General features: G+C 32.2%; 2 protein-coding genes across 3 annotated transcripts; both read left to right on the top strand.

Moving 5' to 3' along the window:
* Positions 1 to 1,807: 1,807 nt before the first annotated feature.
* On the top strand, positions 1,808 to 10,120 carry LOC111909811 (translation factor GUF1 homolog, chloroplastic). 2 transcript variants are annotated; one of them, XM_023905585.2, is made up of 22 exons: positions 1,809 to 2,169; positions 2,351 to 2,527; positions 3,340 to 3,426; positions 3,530 to 3,586; positions 3,703 to 3,768; positions 3,858 to 3,920; positions 4,034 to 4,078; positions 4,194 to 4,294; positions 4,434 to 4,530; positions 4,643 to 4,714; positions 4,924 to 5,078; positions 5,193 to 5,250; positions 5,718 to 5,798; positions 7,869 to 7,955; positions 8,050 to 8,121; positions 8,254 to 8,388; positions 8,501 to 8,574; positions 8,660 to 8,747; positions 9,329 to 9,406; positions 9,543 to 9,618; positions 9,711 to 9,751; positions 9,816 to 10,120. In XM_023905585.2, exons 1-22 carry the CDS (start codon positions 1,873 to 1,875, stop codon positions 9,909 to 9,911), a joined length of 2,103 nt encoding a protein of 700 aa, XP_023761353.1. In that variant the 5' UTR covers positions 1,809 to 1,872; the 3' UTR covers positions 9,912 to 10,120. The 2 variants fall into 2 exon arrangements, with proteins under 2 accessions (XP_042758027.1, XP_023761353.1); XM_042902093.2 differs by lacking the exons at positions 9,543 to 9,618; positions 9,711 to 9,751; positions 9,816 to 10,120 and having other exon boundaries at positions 1,808 to 2,169; positions 9,292 to 9,386.
* Positions 10,121 to 14,120: 4,000 nt separating this feature from the next.
* LOC111909812 (uncharacterized protein At1g10890) lies at positions 14,121 to 16,374 on the top strand. The gene is made up of 4 exons (XM_052771874.1): positions 14,121 to 14,325; positions 15,101 to 15,274; positions 15,527 to 15,746; positions 15,959 to 16,374. The coding sequence occupies exons 1-4, from the start codon at positions 14,207 to 14,209 to the stop codon at positions 16,184 to 16,186; spliced, it is 741 nt and encodes a 246-aa protein (XP_052627834.1). The 5' UTR covers positions 14,121 to 14,206; the 3' UTR covers positions 16,187 to 16,374.
* Positions 16,375 to 19,832: the final 3,458 nt, after the last annotated feature.

Here is a 19,832-nt window from a genome sequence, read left to right on the forward strand (position 1 = left end):
AAAGAAAAGAGATAGAGAAAATGATTTACGTAAGCTTCGATGAAGCTAGCCACTCCACAACACAATTACCTGACTTGGGGCGGTGTTCACCGGTGAGGATGCATGCCACATAGGTTTTGACGCATAAAAACTTCCCCATACCCCTTAGTCTTAGCAATTAGATTGTGCATGTTTTATGTAAACGAGTCAGATTTATACTATACAAAAAAGCTAGTGTTGTTATTTGAACTTCATCAACTAGCGAAATCTTGTATGTAATAATGTAAGAAACTTAACAGGGGCATAAGAGCAAGAATTAGGTGCCTATATAACTATATTGAGATATATTTTTGGCACATGATTCATATTTTGTATGTATGGGCTCCCTCACTCTTTTACCCGTCATGATGCCTAAACACAAATCCGTCACAACAATCACAAATGATAAGTTCATAAGTTACATAAATTGATTGACACAATCAATCCATATCAAGAATGGAGGAAAACTAAAGAAATTTGGACCGAAGGGCAGACAAGAACAAATATCACAAATTTAACGATACAATAACAACAAATATCACGAATCCTATTAGACAACACAACAATAGTGGAAATCCTACTAGACAATACAATAACAATAAACATCAGGAGTCCTATTAAAGAATTAACCATAAATTTGAAAACACAATAACCAAGAAACCTACAATAATAGGGTAGGACTTAGAGGGAGGTAGTGTCGAAGGTATCACCTCCATAATGGTAGAATGAATGTGTCACGTAGAAAACATCCATGGTCGATTCAACCGATTTAAGGCCCTCAGCAAAATAAAAAAAAATAAGGCCCTTAATAGTAATTTATTTAAGTAAAAAATGATTAATTGCTTAGATTTCTAAAGAATCGGTTGTAAGCTCTTCGTCTTCTCCACAATTTTGGCTCAAATCTTTTTTCTGCCGTTGCCTTCGATTACTTAATATCAAACATTTTTTTTTCTCTTATAATAATATAAGTAGATACATAAAAAAATGGGTCATAAAAATTTGGAAGCCCGATGTCATCGCCCATGCTTTCCATCCATTGAGTTTGTTTATAATAATATTTGTCATATCATTTATCATGTTTTTAATTTATATTAAGTTGTAAAATATTATAAATTATGCTTATAATCTCTAGTTTGTTTTACTAAGTGATCCACACATATTGGACTTATAAAAGGAAGGAGTGAGAGAGAGATTTTTTGCTTCCAAGTGGTTCCCTCTAATTTCTAAACAAACACTTCTTTATAAAAGAAACTTAAAAAGAAAAATCATAATCGGAACTGTTGAAAATATTACGCAAGTGTCGTTTTTATGCATTATAGTGTCTTTGAATAGTTGCTACGTAAAGTTGACAAGTAAGAATTTGTGGTGGTGGAGGTCTTTGTTATTAATGCTTGAAGTAACACTGATAATAGATGTTGTCGTCTATAACTTAAAATAAAATCTTATAACAGTAGTAGTGATAGTATTATCTATTCTTGATGACTGAAAGTTGCCGTTCTTATCTTTTGAAAAGAAATACAACCCTGAAGACATCCAAAAAATGTAAAAAAGTAAAAAATGAAACAAGACGAAAGTAAGTCAAAACGAGCACACAAATACATAGATAAATTTGACAATCGCAATAGTAATTATAATATAATAATGTAATGCAACTTAATAACTCTAACATAAAACAAAATTAAATGAAATAAAAACTTAAGGAAAAAAAAAACAAGATGAATATTGGTTTTTTATACGGTATGAAATCGACTAAAATCAAGTAAAAATGTAAAATGCAAAAGATAGCGGGTAAGTCCCGAATTTGTGGTTTAAAAGCAACAGCCAACGAGAGCAACCACCACCACCACCGTGGGAATGGCGACGAACCTAAAGCTCTTCTTATCCTCGAAACCACCACCACAGGGCAACCACCACCACTGCGGCAGAACCCCTAGCATCAGCCACCACCACCACCACCACCTTCTATTTCCCGCCTCTAACAGAACATTTTACAGTCTACAGTCTTTTCCCTCTTCCAGAAATAATTTCAACAGTTACAGTAGAAGTCGCCGGAGTAGGTATCGCGTGTGTAGTAAGGCCGCAGACGTCCAGTCCAAAGATGCTTCTGCCTCAGAAGCGACATTTGTCGCCGGCCGAGATCGTCTTTTGAAGGTATGGTCAATCCTTTCAAAATTATGCACATTCTCACAGGTATTCGCTTTGATAAGACATGAGGGGAATTTTTAGCACTTCTATTGACCTCTTTGGATAGAAGTATTGAACTGGTTCGCATGTGGAACATAACCTTCTAACTAGGTGCGATTTTAAACCAGTTATTTTGATTGAATTGCAGGTTCCCACAGAAAACATCAGGAATTTCTCCATCATTGCACATATTGATCATGGAAAATCGACATTAGCTGATAAATTGCTGCAAGTGACGGGTACAGTGCAATCACGTGATATGAAGGAACAGTTTCTGGATAACATGGATCTTGAGAGAGAAAGGGGTATCACTATCAAATTACAGGTGCATTTTTTTAAATCCATTAGCACATTTTTCATTGAAAGGAAGTGAAAAGGCATAAGGTTTTATAATGTTCATCTCATTTTTTTGCTCTAGGACATTCACTTACATGTTGTGTCATTGTGATACAACTGTTTTTAAATTATCAACAAATGGTGTACTTCAAAACCATGTAGACATACAATTGTATCATCATACTCACAAACCAATACAAAATAATAAACAACTTGAGTATGATCTAGGTAAAATTAATAAAATATTAGATAGAAGGGTAACATCTTATAAGGCTTCTATTTGTTTCTAGCTAAGTCTTCATTTTCCCCTTATCACTAAGTCCCACAACTAGAATCCCCAAATTTGTAAACCCTAACAGAAAATCACTAGATGAAAGTATGATTAGGGCTCATACCTTGATTATGTGATGTTAATCTAACCAAAATGTGTTAGATTCCTTCTCATAATTGATCTTGATATCTTCAAGACTCCAAAATCACATCTTAAACTGATGAACTACCAAAAATTCTGTCTTTTAGTACTTTCAGTTAAATCCAATTACCACATAAGTAGAATGTTGTAACACTCAAAAATCAAACCTTTATGAGTTTATAAGTTACAAATTCCCATGTTATTGCAAGTTGTTAGACTTTTATATCATTTGGTGTAAAGGCATTAAGATATATGTTGATTTAATTGAAAGAACCATGTAATAGCTAATAATTAATACAAGTAAAACATGGTAATAAATAATACATGTTTCTCTTCTTTTTCATTTCTGTATTTTCTTTTAAATGGATTTTCCTAAATTACCCTTTCAGGCTGCTAGAATGCGTTTCACACATGAAAGCAAACCTTATTGCCTTAATCTTATTGATACTCCAGGCCATGTTGATTTCTCCTATGAGGTATGACATATAATTTAATAAACTATAATTTTATTATTTTTCATATTAAAAAACTTAAGAACAAATACATATTGTTGGTTGACATTCTTTTTCCTGATTTCAGGTTTCTAGATCTCTTGCTGCATGTGAGGGTGCTCTCCTTGTTGTAGATGCCTCACAGGTATGTATTTCACATTTTCCACATTTGAAATTTAAAAAAAAATTTGAATTACTTTTGTTTTTATGTAAAGAAATATTTTTTTATTGTTATATTCTGTGATTAATCTTATATAATAGGGAGTGGAAGCTCAGACATTGGCTAATGTTTATTTGGCATTGGAAAACAACCTTGAAGTCATTCCTGTAAGTTGATAGTAAATAATAAGAATATAAAATTAAATAAAATGTTATAAAATAAAAACCACTATTAAATTATTTGACTCTTGTTTCAGGTGTTGAATAAAATAGATCTTCCAGGTGCTGAACCAAGCCGTGTTGTTCAGGAGATTGAAGAGGTTAGTTAAGTTGATGTGATTTTGGTCGAGGGTATTTTCGTCATTTTCTATTTTTTATGTTCCAATTAACATGTGTTAAACATGGTTTTTTCTAATTCATCTTATTTTTTTAGGTTATTGGCTTGGATTGCAGCAATGCTATATACTGCTCAGCAAAGGTTCATTAGTTGATGTTCATATACATTTGTAGATTGAATAATGTCTGAATTAGACCAAATGACCATTTTACCCTTACATTTTAAGATGGTAATAATTAATTAATGTATATTACAGGAGGGAATAGGTATAAATGAAATACTGACTGCAATTGTTCAAAGGATTCCTCCACCACTTGATTCTGCTAAAAAACCTTTGAGAGCTCTTATATTTGATAGGTATTAAATATTAATTAAATCCTTTAATCATTTTGTTTCTCTTCACTTTTTTTTGTTATTAATAATACCAAAATTTCACTCTATGAATAATTGTGAGTAAGTTTTCATAATTCATATCCATGAATTTTATTTTTTGCAGTTACTATGATGCGTATAGGGGCGTTATTGTCTATTTTCGTGTTATTGATGGAACTGTAAAGAAAGGTGACAGGATTTATTTTATGGCTAGTGGAAAGGTTAAAACTAAAACCACTCTTCTCTTGTTTTTTAAGCTTCTTGTAATAATACTGAGATTAATTAAACTTGGTTTAATATATTTTTTTTAAGAAAACAACTGACATGATGCAGGATTATTTTGCTGATGAAATTGGAGTTTTATCCCCTAATCAGTTGCAAGTTGATGAACTATATGCTGGTGAGGTAATAATACCACTCCCATGTTTCTTACAATTCCAATATCTACATATAGGGGTATTTTGGTCATTTAACAAAAAAAATATATATTTTTAAAGATAGGGATAGATTTTTACTGCTATTCAATAATAAACAACCCGCTCTCCATGTTTCTTACAATTCAAATATCTACTCTACTCATGGGGGGTATTTTGGTCTTTTTTTCACATTTGAAGGTGGGATACATATCAGCTTCAATAAGATCGGTAGCAGATGCAAGAGTAGGTGACACCATAACTCACTACACAAGAAAAGCAGATCAATCTTTACCTGGATACAAAGAAGCCACTCCAATGGTGTTTTGTGGCTTGTTTCCAATCGATGCAGACCAGTATATATTATTATTATTATTATTATTATGATTATTATATTTTAATCCACAATGCCAAGTCACTTTTTAAAAAAAAATATATTAATCAACATATCATTGTTTCTTTCTTTTTAGATTCCCAGATTTACGTGATGCATTGGAGAAACTACAGCTTAATGATGCTGCATTAAAGGTATGTAAAAAATATGACTAAATTACACGAATGGTCCCTATGGTTTAGGGTAATTTGTGCCTTTGGTCCCTGACATATTTTTTTAACTCGGAAGGTCCCTATTGTTTGTTTTTATTGCGCGCTTGGTCCCTGTCTTACCGAAAAAGACTATTTTGCCATTGATTTTTTAATTTATTTAAATAAACATACTCCCAACTCCACTTCCACCTCACCTTACCTTACCCCACCTTATGTAAATAAATTAAAAAATCAAGGGTAAAATAGTCTTTTTAGGTAAGACAGGGACCTAGCGCGCAACAAAAACAAATTGTAGGGACCTTCCGATTTAAAAAAATAAGGTAGGGACCAAACGCGCAAATTACCCTAAACCATAGGGACCGTTCGTGTAATTTACTCAAAAAAGATTCATCATTTGTGGTATTTGTAAATTGTGTTTTTTATTTTTATTTTTGTTTTTATGTTTTCAGTTTGAGCCAGAGACATCGAGTGCAATGGGATTTGGATTTAGATGTGGGTTTTTGGGTCTTCTTCATATGGAAATTGTTCAGGTATATTATATTATATAGGTGATAGGTATTTTTATCATTTTACATTGACAAATATTGCAAAATTGGTCCCTGTGGTATCAAAAAAGTGCATTTTGAGACTTTGAGTACATTTTTTTTCATTCGCATAGTCTTCGGGACCAAATCTGCATGGAAATTTCAATTTTGGATTGACCATGTGAATGAAAAAAAAAATGTACTCAAAAGTCTCAAAATACACTTTTTTGGATACCACAGGGACCAATTTTGCAATTTACTCTGTTAAATTTTGTCTTGACAAAGTTTCATGATTGGTCCTTGTAGTTTACATAAAGTTGCACGTTTAGTCCCTGTGGTTTCAGTTTTTGCGTGGTTGGTCCTTGGCGCATGTAAATTGACTTTTGTACCCTTTTTTAATTGATTCCAGACTTTATTCTATAGACAAAATTGCAAAAATGGTCCCTGTGGTATGCAAAATTTTGGGGTTTTAGTCCAAACCACGACTTTTTTGGATTGGTGGTCCTTTTGAGCTAGTTTCTTTGTGTTTTTGGTCCCTCAGTAAACTGAAAAGACTATTATGCCCTTCTGATATATTTTTTTATGCTTTTTCTATTTAATTTAAATGAAAAATAAAATAATTACCTAATTTGGGGCCCACTTCTCTCTCTCTCTCTCTCTCTCTCTCTCTCTCTCTCTCATCCAACGTTATCCTTCTACACTCTTCCTCTTGAAGACTTGCTGCTCATAAAACGAAGAAGGGAACAAGAACCTCTAAGGGCAGCCACCCACGACTACCCACCGTCGCTAATGCTGTGGAGTTCCGGTCATCACCGCCACCACCAAGCTGCTGTTGTCAGGGAACTCCAACCATCACTAGTCACCGAATTCGATCACCACCAATCCCCGTAGAGGGTAAGCCGTAAACAAAGCAACAGAAGCCGCCAGAAGTCCACCACTCGCCTACATCATCACTCAGTGCCACCACATCTCCGTTACGGTGAAGCTCCGCCGTCGTCAGCTGCTGCTTCCTCTTGACCCCTCGTCGAACTCACCGGAGCAGCAAGAAAACGAAGCAGTCGGAGCTACCGTCGACCGCCATTACATCCCACTGCCACTGCAGTCCGCCACCATCGCCTTGCTGCCATTGGTAAGTCTGTTCAAGTTTCTTTTGGGTTTAAATTCGTCCCACCGGATACCTGCATCTGGATTCGTGGGCGGTGACAGGTGGTGGTGGGGACTGCCCACCACAGCAACGGCGGCGAGTAGTGGTTGCACAATAGCTTCGTTGCTTCCGTCTTCCCAATACAAGGGTGATCGAAGAGGTAAAAAGGAGCAAGGATTGGGGTTTGTTTGGGGTTTCTCAAATCAACAGAAAAGAAAAAGCGATGGGGTGAGGCTGGAATGGTTCTATGGTGGGCGGAGATGTAGCGGTTCACGGTGGAGTTTGGTGGTTGAATGGAGGCTAGCAGGTGGTGCGGTGGCTATCTCCAGATTGTCGGAGGTAGCAGCCCCTTCTTGTTCGTTGAAATCGGGAACGAAAGAAAGAAATGGGTATACGACCCGGAGAGAGAGAGAGAGAGAGAGAGAGAGAGAGAGAGAGAGAGAGAGAGAGAGAGAGAGAGAGAGAGAGAGAGTTTTATTTTTTTAATTGGTTAAATAAATAAATAAGTATTTAGATTTTTAAAAAAATGAAAAATAAATAACCTAAGGGTATTACAGTCATTTCACTATTTAGAGGGACCAAAAACGCAAAGAAACTAGGTCAAAAGGACCAACTATCCAAAAAAGTCGTGGTTTGGTCTAAAACCCCAAAATTTTGCATACCACAGGGACCATTTTTGCAGTTTTGTCTATTCTATATTATTCTAACTATTTTTGATTTTAATAAAAAAAAAAGTAAATAGATAGACCCCACCACCTCTCTCTCTCTCTCTCTCTCTCTCTCTCTACAAAAGTCATTTTACAATCAACCACACAAGAAATTGAAACCACAAGAACCATCCACATAACAAAAAAAAATAGGGACTGAATGCGCCACTTTTGTAATCCACAAGGGCCAATTGTGAAATTTTATCTTTTGTCTTTATTGCACAGGAAAGACTTGAACGGGAATACAATTTGTCTCTAATAACTACTGCTCCAAGTGTCGTATACCGAGTCCACTGTTCCAATGATGAAACTGTAAATATAAAATATTTTCTATTTTTCTTTTTTTAATTTTGAAATGTTTGATTTCATATTTTCATCTGCTTTTTTATTTTTTTATTTTTTTTAGGTTGAATGTTCAAATCCATCAGCACTTCCTGAACCTGGTAAAAGGAGGTCAATTGAAGAGCCAATTGTAAAGGTTTGTCACTATTTTATTTTATGATATTCTCTATTTTTACATATTATGTTTTTTCATTTTTATTTTATATATATATATATATATATATATATATATATATATATATATATTTTTTTTTTTTTTTTTCTGCAGATTGAGATGCTAACACCAAAGGACTATATTGGTGCACTTATGGAACTTTCTCAAGAACGAAGAGGAGATTTTAAAGAAATGAAATTTATTACTGAAACTAGAGCTTCACTCACTTATCAGATGCCACTTGCTGAGGTTTATTATTATTATTTTTAATATTTATATTTTCTAAAAATATCTTTCTTTATGAGTTTTATATTTATAGATCAAAACTCAATGTGCCATTTTTTTTTATTTTTTTTTACAGATGGTAGGCGATTTCTTTGATCAGCTAAAGTCAAGGAGCAAGGGTTATGCTAGTATGGAATATTCTTTTATTGGGTAAACATATATTTCATTTTTCTAAATTTATAATTATTTTAAATTGATGGAGTTTTAAATAATCTGATTAAAACTATGACTTCAGATACAAGGAAAGCGATTTGATAAAGCTTGATGTGTTGATAAATGGTGAAGGTGTGGAGCCCTTGTCCACAATCGTACACAGAGACAAGGTTATTTTGGTCATTTTTCCTTCTTTAATAGAAAATGAAAGGGATAGCTTGTTTTTTAATTTTACACGTGGTTCTCGACTTCTCGTTTGTGCAAAAGACGTAAATGCCCTCCTTGTCCTCATAATTAAAAATAGATCTAGAAAAACTAAAAGAGCTTATACCTAGACAAAGGTTATTTTGGTCATTTTTCCTTCTTTAATAGAAAATGAAAGGGATAGCTTGTTTTTTACACATGTGGCTCTTGTCAGTGTAAAAGACGTAAACGCCCTCCTCATCCTCATAATCGAAAATACCCCTAGAAAAACTAAAAAACTTATACCTACACAAGGTTATTTTGGTCATTTTTCCTTCTTCAATAGAAGATGAAAGGGATACCTTGTTTTTTTATTATACTTGTGAGTTGTGACTCTTATAAGTGCAAAAGACGTAAACACCCTCGTCCTCATAATCATAAACATCCCTAGAAAAACTAAAAGAACTTATACAGTTATACCTAAACAAGGTTATTTTGGTCATTTTATTTTTTTGTGTTTTTCATTGACAGGTTATAATGACATGAACTTAATTCTTTATATTTATAGGCATATTCTGTGGGAAGAGCTTTGACTCAAAAGCTAAAAGAACTTATACCTAGACAAATGTTTAAAGTGCCTATCCAAGTAAGCCTCATCTATTCTATTCTACCTTGAATAATAAAATTAAACTTAAAATCTTAAATTAATGATTTGCAATTTAATTTAATTTATTTATTTGTATTATTTTATTCTTACTTATATGTAGTGAACTTGATGACAGGCATGCATAGGCACTAAGGTGATTGCTAGTGAAAGTTTATCAGCAATTAGGAAAGATGTTTTGGCCAAATGCTATGGTAATTAAAAATATAATACCAAATTTAATTTTTGTATTTTTTTTGTATAATAAATTATAATTAGTAATGTTCATTTTTTAATTTCATTGTAGGTGGTGACATCTCTAGGAAGAAAAAATTGCTAAAGAAACAGGTAAATTATTTGTATTTTTTTTTCTCTTTAAAATATTATTTATTTATTTACTTACTCTAATTAGGCTGCGGGAAAGAAAAGAATGAAGGCAATTGGAAAAGTTGATGTGCCTCAAGAAGCATTTATGGCAGTTTTGAAACTTGAAAAAGAGGTGCTATAAGTTAAATATAGTCACATACTCTACATATACACTACAACACATGTACATTGTATGTATCTATATTACTTACTACCAATGTAGCAAAAAGAAAAAAAAAAAGAAAAAAAAAAAAGAACTTCTACAATCAAGAAATCATGTATGTGCCTTGGTGTTGTCATTTGACATTTAATGATTAGAAAATATATATACCAAGTCCCATTTTTTGTTTATGAACCGAAGGAATATGTTTTTACTTTTATTACTTCAATTCTTCGCTTATTTAGAAATCATTTTCATGCATCGGCTTTTAGAATGAAACATGTGTATGCATATATGCATATATAAGGAGATTAGAATCCATAAGTGAGATCTTCGGTGGTGGGGGTTGGATTAAATTAACTCATATAGACGAAATTTTTAACAAAAAAAAAACCTAATTATTTTTAGGTTTTTCAAAAATAACCACTATCTCTAGAACAACGTATTCTAGAGTCAAGTCCGGATTTCATAATGGAATTTTGGAGTTTCCATTTAAGTATTTATTTGTTAGAAACTAAATGTTGTAAATGCAATTTCACACAAACGCCCACCTAAATAGTTATAATTATGTGAACTGCCAAACTCATACATAAAATTTTATCCTTAGCTACCACTTTATTATTACACAACACCCATGTAACTAGTTATGAATTATGATTTCTCACATACCACTTAAAATCATTAGATTTCTTACTTACCTCCATATTCACAATCTATTTAAATCAGTTTAGATCCTGCTATAATGCTATAATTCACACCGAAAGCTATTAAGCCATTCTTTGAAGATGTATTTTGTTCGGTCAAAATTCATTCACAAGATTAGCCATCCTTCAATCTCCAAGAGTGAGCTAAGGTCGTAAGGTATCTGTAAGGGAGATGTAGAAGGCAAAACAAAATACAAAAAACTGAAAACGGAATCTAAGGAACTCGGGCAACAAATGCATGGTAAGCTACTATCCATTGAAGACAAGAAACAATGGATCGTAGACACGAAGAAATAAATATAAGTCGATGAGCGTTAGATCAAGAAAGCTGCTAGTAACCGTGAGATTGTAGATGATGAGTTTTGGAAATTTTGTGAGAAAATGGATGTAATAAAAGCACGAGTTGATAAAGAAAGAGAAAGTGAAATTCTCATATGACTACCAGAAATTTCAACTCATAATAAAGATCTATGATATTATGTTTTCATGACTGTATGGTCATTTCTATTTTCATAAAATCTGTTTTATTTAGGACTTATTTAATAATATATTGTGGTTTGTTTAACAAATATAACTGTATGATTATAAGTAAAAACTCACTCATGTTTACCACATCGTCAAAAAAGATATAGTAAAAACAAATATCCATAAATATAACAAATATAGTACCCTATGCTATACGTGCAATCCACCTCTTATATGCATCCGCCTAGGTAGCAATGCAATCCTTAATGCTCACTAATTGACCAGTGGTCAACCTCTCTACGAACCAATATACAAAAACTCCAAAGTCCACTATCTTGCAGGATTGTTGTGGTACATCCGTGACCTTCACAAGTTTAAGTGTGAAACTCTCAAGAAGGATTGCATCGTAATGTTAACGATATGTTATGTTTGTACCCCATATAGCCACTAAGATTTTGTGGATACAAGGTCATATAATTATAAATTAAGATGCGATTTCTGAAAAGTAATTGCTACACTAGGAATTATCATATATAGTGAGTGTGAACGATCATAAATCCAAAACCCCTAAAAATGGGCGGGCATGCGTTATATTTATGGGGGTGTATAGTTGCACAAATTGTTTTACATAACATATTATTTGAATATATTTCATTATAAGTGTCAAATACGTGTGCAATGTAAACCATAAAAACACATGTATATTGTATCACATTTAGACTTACGATGTCAACAGGACCAAACGGGAGCGGAAATAGCTGCCCTCGCCCCTGCTCCCGAAATCAGTTGTTACCCCCGCCCCCGGATCCCCCGTTTACATAGCCCCCAGTCCCGCCCCCGATTACCTCCATCACCCCTGGTCCCGCCCCCGTTCCCCTGGTTTATACGCTTAAATTCGATTTTTTTGCTAAAAAACTGCCTTGTTTTTGGCTAAAAAACTATTTTTAATAACTTTAAAGACTTAAAACCTAATCTTTTAGAAACTAAAAAATAAAAAATCCAACATTATGAATCCAACATTACAAATTTTAATACTTACATGTCCAAAAATACGTGATCAATTTGCTACATCTTCAACATCCATTAATTGGAAATGGGAAAGTGAAACCTACACTAAACTTAAAATTAGAAAATCTATTATATATATATATATATATATATATATATATATATATATATATATATATATATATATATATATATATATATATATATATATATATATAAGTGTACAACCGGGGCCCCCGCAGGAGTACGGGACGGAAATACCAACTCCCGACCCCGGTCCCGAAAATAAACGGGGTTTAAATCCGCCCCCGCCCCCGCTCCTTTTTTTTTTTTTTTTTAAATTTAGTCTCGTATGATATTGGGGTCCCGCAGGAGCGGGGTCCCACGAGGATTTTTGACATCCCTAGCCAAGCTAGGTAAAGGCTTTCATCAACAACTATGTGTGAGCAAAACCAAAACCAAAAAACCGAAACTAAACCCAAACCTTCGGTTTTGGGCTGACAGTTTTTAAAACCAAAAAATTCGGTTTGGGTTTAGTTTGGACTTTTGTAACCAGTCCACAATATCGAAACTGACCCAATATGTAAAATTGAACCATAAATCGATCCAAGGAGCCGACCCATATATATATATATATATATATATATATATATATATATATATATATATATATATATATATATATATATATATATATATATAATTTATTTAATACATTTAAGGTATTATTAATAATTATTGTATTATTTAGTTAGGAATAAAAGCATAAGTTAATGCTTAAGCATGAGCTAGTACATTTAGTATATCATTAATAATTATTATATACTGGTATAATATTAATAACTAGGTCTAAGACCCATGTATTACATGGGTTAATTAAAATAAATAAATATAAATGTCTAAATATTTAAGAATTTTAAACTTATAAGAAAATAAAAAAGAATTAATTATTAAAGCTGATTTTTATTTATCTTCTAAATTTAAATAAATAAACAAAATAAACTAATAAGCTTTAATTTGAGAATTTTGAAATAAGAAAGTAAGTTTATTAATAAAATTGATATTCATTTATTACTACATTTACTATAATTATTATATAAAGTATTATGTGAAATTTATTAAAAGAGAAAATCCCATAAAATGACATATAAAAAAGAAATTAGTTCAAAATAACCACAAAATGACATTTGAAAAATTAAATGAGAACGTGACATATGACTAAAAAATATTCATTTATTAGAGTAGATTATTATATACTAAATTACTGTGTTGAAACTGAAAAAGTTAAAATTTTATGTGTTGAAACCGAAAAACCGACATAAAAAAAATGAAAACATAACTAATTTAAAAACTAAAGCCAATGGGTTCCAATAGCCAAAAACCGATCTTGTCAATGACCCATTCCCAATGTGTAGGGTTATTGGGGCTCGTCTTAAGCATTAAACTTTTTTTTGTCATACATCGCCTCTTGATTGAAGCCTTCAAAATTTAAACTTGAGTCATTTGAGGGAGTTGTTACCAACTCTTATCCGATGAGCCATAAAGTAGTTAATTGAATAATTAATATCAATGTTTACATACCCACAACCGTAAACTTTATGCAAAAATTGTGAAAAATGATAAATTCAACGGTATCTTAAATGAACCCCTATATGTGTGTGAGTGTAGTGTGTGTTGACTTTCACACACATGTCCCATCATGTGATATTTTTTTTAGTAACAACCTAAAATTATTATATTAAATTGTTAAAAAGTTATATTTCATAGATTAAAAAATAACAAAATATCTTATACTTCATATCTTATATGAACAAAAAAAGGTGTGCAAGTGTGTAACGGCAGTTTAGCGAATAAAAATCTGACAAAAGCCAATGATCAAAGCTCAAAATTGAAAAGGGTAGTTTATGGTAATTTTCAGTTAAATTGAGGACCATAATGGAATTTCACTAAAATCTAAGGAAACTTTTCCAATTTGGAAAGTATCAAACTAATCAACTAGACAACTATCAAACACCCCGACGCTAAAGTTCAATTTCAGAAATTTGTCCAAAAAAAATTTAGGGTAAAGAACGAAAAAAAAAACGATCTTTTAACGGACTAATGCCTCGGAGTATATCGAGGTCTCCGTCGTCTTATCGGCGGAGATACTCGCCGTCCCCATCCAGCCGCCGCCGCCGGAGAGACCGGAGCCGCTCGCCTTACACTACTTCTCACAGTAGGTCAGCTCACATTCTTCTGATTTAACTTCTTTTTATATGGTGTATTTCCCCGATTTAACTGATCTCGATGCATATAAGAGTAAAATCTATGTTCAAAATGAAGCGTAGAGTGGAATTACAAACTCGTATATGGAACAATTAGGTGATAAACTACTCAAATTCAGGTCAAATTTATGTATTGAGAAGTGGTTAGGGCGAAATTTCTTGCATTTGTGAAATAAAAATGTTAGCTGTGTGAAGTGTGAACTACAATGCTAGGTCTAACATATTTATTGGCTCCTTTTGAGCTTAAAATTCACAGAACATTTGAATAACCTAATTTTAAAGATTAAATAACTGATCTTGCGCTATTTAAACAGATTGTTAGGTTTTTATTTGGAGATGAAGTTCATTAACACTTCAATAACATAAAAGAATTAAATTTAGTCTTTCACTATCTATACCTTCTAAGTAACTACATGTAGAGGATTATGTAGTAACTTAAAGAAAGAAAAGAACAAAAGTAAAATGTTAGGTTTAAAGATGCAATAAACTTATAAACACACAATAAATTTTCTTCCTTGACCCCACAAAGGTCAAAAGGGCAGATCAGACTCCACAACTCAACAAAAATAGTGTTAAAGAAGCATGCAATCTTCTTCCTTCATCTTGAAACACACAAAGAAGACTTATTAAACAAAGATTATTACTAATTTAAAGCTTAGTTCCTTCTTGTTTTTGCAATTTAACTATATTTTGGTATTAATCATGATTTTTTTTTTACTACATTAATTAGGAGAAGAAGTCGATCTCCAATTTCTAGACATAAAAAAAGTCGATCTCCAACACCTAGGCGACATAAGAGGCGAAAAAGCAGGACTTCTTCACTGAGTCCTGTGGAATCTCCAACTCAAAGTATCACATCAAATGCCCTTTCTAAATCAAGAAAGGAAGAAGAAGAAAAGAAAAGGTACATAAAACTCTTTTTCTTTTAAAGTGGAAGAAATGGTAAAATGTGTTTTGATTGATTTGTTAGTTATAGCATCATAATTTCATTTCTTCATATTACAACATTAGTAGTAAATAGTCAGGCAGAATGCAACTTTGTGTCTTAATTTTGAGGGGAGAAACTGTAAAATCACCACCACTATTGTTAGTAACAATTGATTTACAATTTTTTGTACCAAAATTGATATGTATAATTGCATATATGTTGTTAAAGGCTTGAACAGGAGATGGAGCTGAAAATTCTAGAAGAAGAAACAGCAAGGAGAATGGAAGAAGCAATTAGGGCAAAAGTTGAAGAAAAATTAATGTCAAATGAAGTTAAATTAGAAATAGAAAAAAGAGTAGAAGAAGGGAGGAAGAAGCTTTTTGATGATATTGAAGCTCAACTTGAAAGAGAAAAACAAACAGCTCTTAATGAAGCTAGACAAAAAGAGGTCATAAAATGTCTTCCTTTTTTCTTTTTGACTTAATGGACTTAATTTATATAACACTTAGGGTCTGTTTGATATGCCTCTTACTGTTTGATACCATACTTAGAAGCCTCAGACATGGCTCCTCTGATATGCTTCTTACTCGGTCAGATTAACAGTCAGATCTGACTCAATCAATAGCTATCATTATTGAGATTTTTTTTATGTTAAATTAGGAGCAAGCTCGAAGAGAAAGAGAAGAGCTTGATAAAATGTTGGAAGAGAATCGAAGGAGAGTAGAAGAGGCTCAAAGAAGAGAAGCTCTTGAGCTTCAACGAAAAGAGGAGGAAAGATTTAGGGAACTTGAACTTATTCAAAGACAAAAGGAAGAGGCTTTGAGAAGAAAGAAGCTTGAAGATGAAGAGGAGCTTATTAAGCTATCAAGTAAAGTCAAACCTAGATAAAACAAGTCAAACCTCATCTCTATGTGAAATTGTTCTATAAATTCCCCTTAGACTATGGAATATGTTGTTCTTTTTTCTTGTTTTGAGTAGATTAGGAAAGAGGTTAATTATGTGGTTTTGAAACAACATATCAAAGGAACAATTGGTGGTTTAAACTAATTATCAAAATGATGGTATTTATGCAAAAATGGTTATTCTTCCAGCAAAGTGGGAGCATTATGTGAGATGTAAATCAGGTGAAATAATGTGGCTGATATAAAAACCCAATCAGAGTCTAATTTATAGTGGAACTCCTTTGATCTAGCTTTTAATATTTGAACTAGTGGTGGTAAAAACTTACACAACACACTACTTTGGTACAAAATAAATGAGTTCAGATAAAATACTTCAACCTGTTTAATTAAAATAATTTTAACTCGAAAATGACTTATTTATTTATATTTATGATTTTTTATAACTCTTTCAATAAATTGAACATGCCCGCTTCCTAAGACTCAAAAAAAATTTTTTACATGTTTTTTTTTTCTCTTCAATACTCCACAGTCTCACTCGGCCACTCACTTTATCTCATGACCTCGTCACTCTGCCTCTCCAATTGCTGCTATTTTCGATTTGCCCTCTAAACTGATTATAAATTTCGCCTTCCTGCTTCCTAATTCGTATTCTTTTCATTTTTTCCTTTTCACCTCCTTAATTCCTAATTTTTCAACAAACAAAATGTTTTTAACTTGATATGACACAACACATTTATGAGGTCAAAACCCAACACAAAAATAAATGTATCATGTTAGGGTCAAACTCTTTTGATCTATTTAATGTTTCAATTCTATACGAACCCAATACAACACGATATATTTGTTAGGGAAAATGATTCTTGAGGATAACTAACTGTTGCGTTTGTTTTCATTTGGTCACTTTCCTTTTTTTTGTACTCAATATACCATTGAACTTGTTGTTTGTGTTCACCATAACCCTTTTAACCGGCTATCACATGTCAAAAACCGGTTAAAAGGGTTATGGTGAACACAAACAACAAGTTCGATGGTATATTGAGTACAAAAAAAAACGAAAGGGACCAAATGAAAACAGACTCAACAGTTGGTTACTCTCCTGAGTCATTTTCTCCAAAAAGTTAAATGAAATTAAAGTTGTAAAATTATAAAAGACTGCAACCTTCTTTGGCTATAACGTACATGAAGAGCGTTTCGGAGGGATAACTTCGTTAACACATGGTCTATGCTATGCTTACCGTGGTTAGTTATCAACACCTCTCTGCAAAAGGATATGACTATGTATGAGAGATATATTTTATCAGTATAAACGTTTACCTCAAGATATATTATGGTGATGTGCTTGCAAAAGTTGTATGATATAGTACATATTGATGTTGTATCTTATCCCATGAATTCGATCTTAAAGTTAAGTAAACTCAAAAATCACAACACTTGTGATTCCATTTGTTTGTAGACTTGTCTAGAATCCATGATACGATAAATCATTTGATTGGAAATGTAAATGTAGTCATGAAATGCACCTGTTTAGTCAAGATTCCCCTAATAAATATTCAAGTGCATTACAAAGTTGTACATCTATGAATAATGTTTTTTCGTGGGTTATGTTTTGAAGAGAAGAAAATGAATCTCATAAAGTCATTAGTATGAACAGAAGATAACGTAGGATTTGCTGTAAATGCGTAAAGGAAAAATGACTATTGAGGGTAACTAACTGTTGCGTTTGTTCTCCTTTTGTCCATTTTTTTTTTTTTGTACTCTATATATCATCGAACTTGTTGTTTGTGTTCACCATAACCCTTTTGACCGGCTTTTGAGGTCAAAAGCCGGTCAAAAGGGTTATGGTGAACACAAACAACAAGTTCGATGGTATATTGAGTACAAAAAAAATAAAATGGACCAAATAAGAATAAACGCAACAGTTAGTTACCCTCAAGAGTCGTTTTCCCTATTTGTTAAGTCTACATTAAACCCTTAACTATATCTCCAAAGTATACCACCTAGAACCAACCATATCAATGCATGTATGTGTGATATGAGTGTCAAAATCACTTTATTTTTACTTTTGACTTGGCCAATCAAATACCTATGATGTCTTTTAGGATGCCTCATATGAAAGGTAATGCTTATTGTGCTAGTGCTAGTGTTGCCCCCTATTAATTGGCTTAGGTTGTCACTCTACTTCGCTTTATTATGGTCCTAAAATTCAAAGATTTTGTCCTTTTTGCGACACCCATTTTCTATTTAGTAATCATTTAGATCCTTTAAAGATTTTCATCTTGATTTTACTTATACTACGTGGCACATGCACTTTTAGAAGATATTTTATTGTCATTTTTTAATAAAAGACGTAGATTTTTAGATATAGGTTGTAATTTGTATTCAAATTGTTCTAACCCTCCAGACCTCTCATATAAAAAACTTTCGTTTTTATTTTAATAGTTCGGTTCTTATAATCATATTTAATACATTAATTATTTACAAAAAACAAAATACATTTTTTGTGTTCTTAGTCGTTTATTGAAAAGCTATTAAAGTTTCCCATTACATTAGACCCGACAATTCGTGTCTGCGTGTCGTGTATTCGTGTCAGACACAAATTTACACGACACGAATTTGTTAAACACGAACACGACACGAATTATAAAACGTGTTTGGGGTATCAAACACGAACACGACACGTAAAAAATTCGTGTGACACGTGACACGACAACACGAATAGACACATAGACACGTTTTTAATGACTTTTTTTTTCAGCTAGGGGTATAAACTAATTATTGACATTTACGAAATTGATCCCTAATATATTATAAATATAAAATTTAACCCTAAAGTATATATGTGTATATACGTGTTTGTACGTGTCACCTGTCAACACGAATTTGTATCGTGTCTTATACGTGTCTAAACAGGTTAATTCGTGTTTGACACGTATAAGACATGAAACACGAATTTAAAATACGTGTCAGACACGAATAAACACGAAACACGAATTTCAAAAACACGTATACAGAAAACTCGTATCATGTTCGTGTCGTGTATCAAATTGTCAGGTCTACATTACATGAAGGCGTGTATCAAATTGTCAGGTCTACATTACATGAAGGCATTAACATCAGCATCAAAAAATTTCATTGCTAAATTTTTAGGGATTTATTTTTGTTATATATATATATATATATATATATATATATATATATATATATATATATATATATATATATATATATATATATATATATATATATATATGAGAAATTAAATATTCTTTTAAATTTTATTTCTACTCGTTCTTCTACCATATCAAATGTTGACACGTATCACATTTAATTATATATTTAATGAAATTAATAATCATTTAATCCACTTGTTAGCATTTGATATGATAGAACACGACACGAATTATATATATATATATATATATATATATATATATATATATATATATATATATATATATATATAGTTTCCAAAAATACAAAACTAAACCAAATGTAAACAGACAAAATGCCGAACCGTATTTAACAACCAAAGTTCTTTTCAAAACAAAACAACGGAAAAAAGTGAAAAAAAAGTAACCGAAAAGCCATACAGTTTTAAGAAAACAACAAACAGTTTTGGTTTCCAGAAAAGG

Source organism: Lactuca sativa, chromosome 1 (genome assembly GCF_002870075.4).
Source record: "Lactuca sativa cultivar Salinas chromosome 1, Lsat_Salinas_v11, whole genome shotgun sequence".
Lineage (NCBI taxonomy): Eukaryota > Viridiplantae > Streptophyta > Magnoliopsida > Asterales > Asteraceae > Lactuca > Lactuca sativa.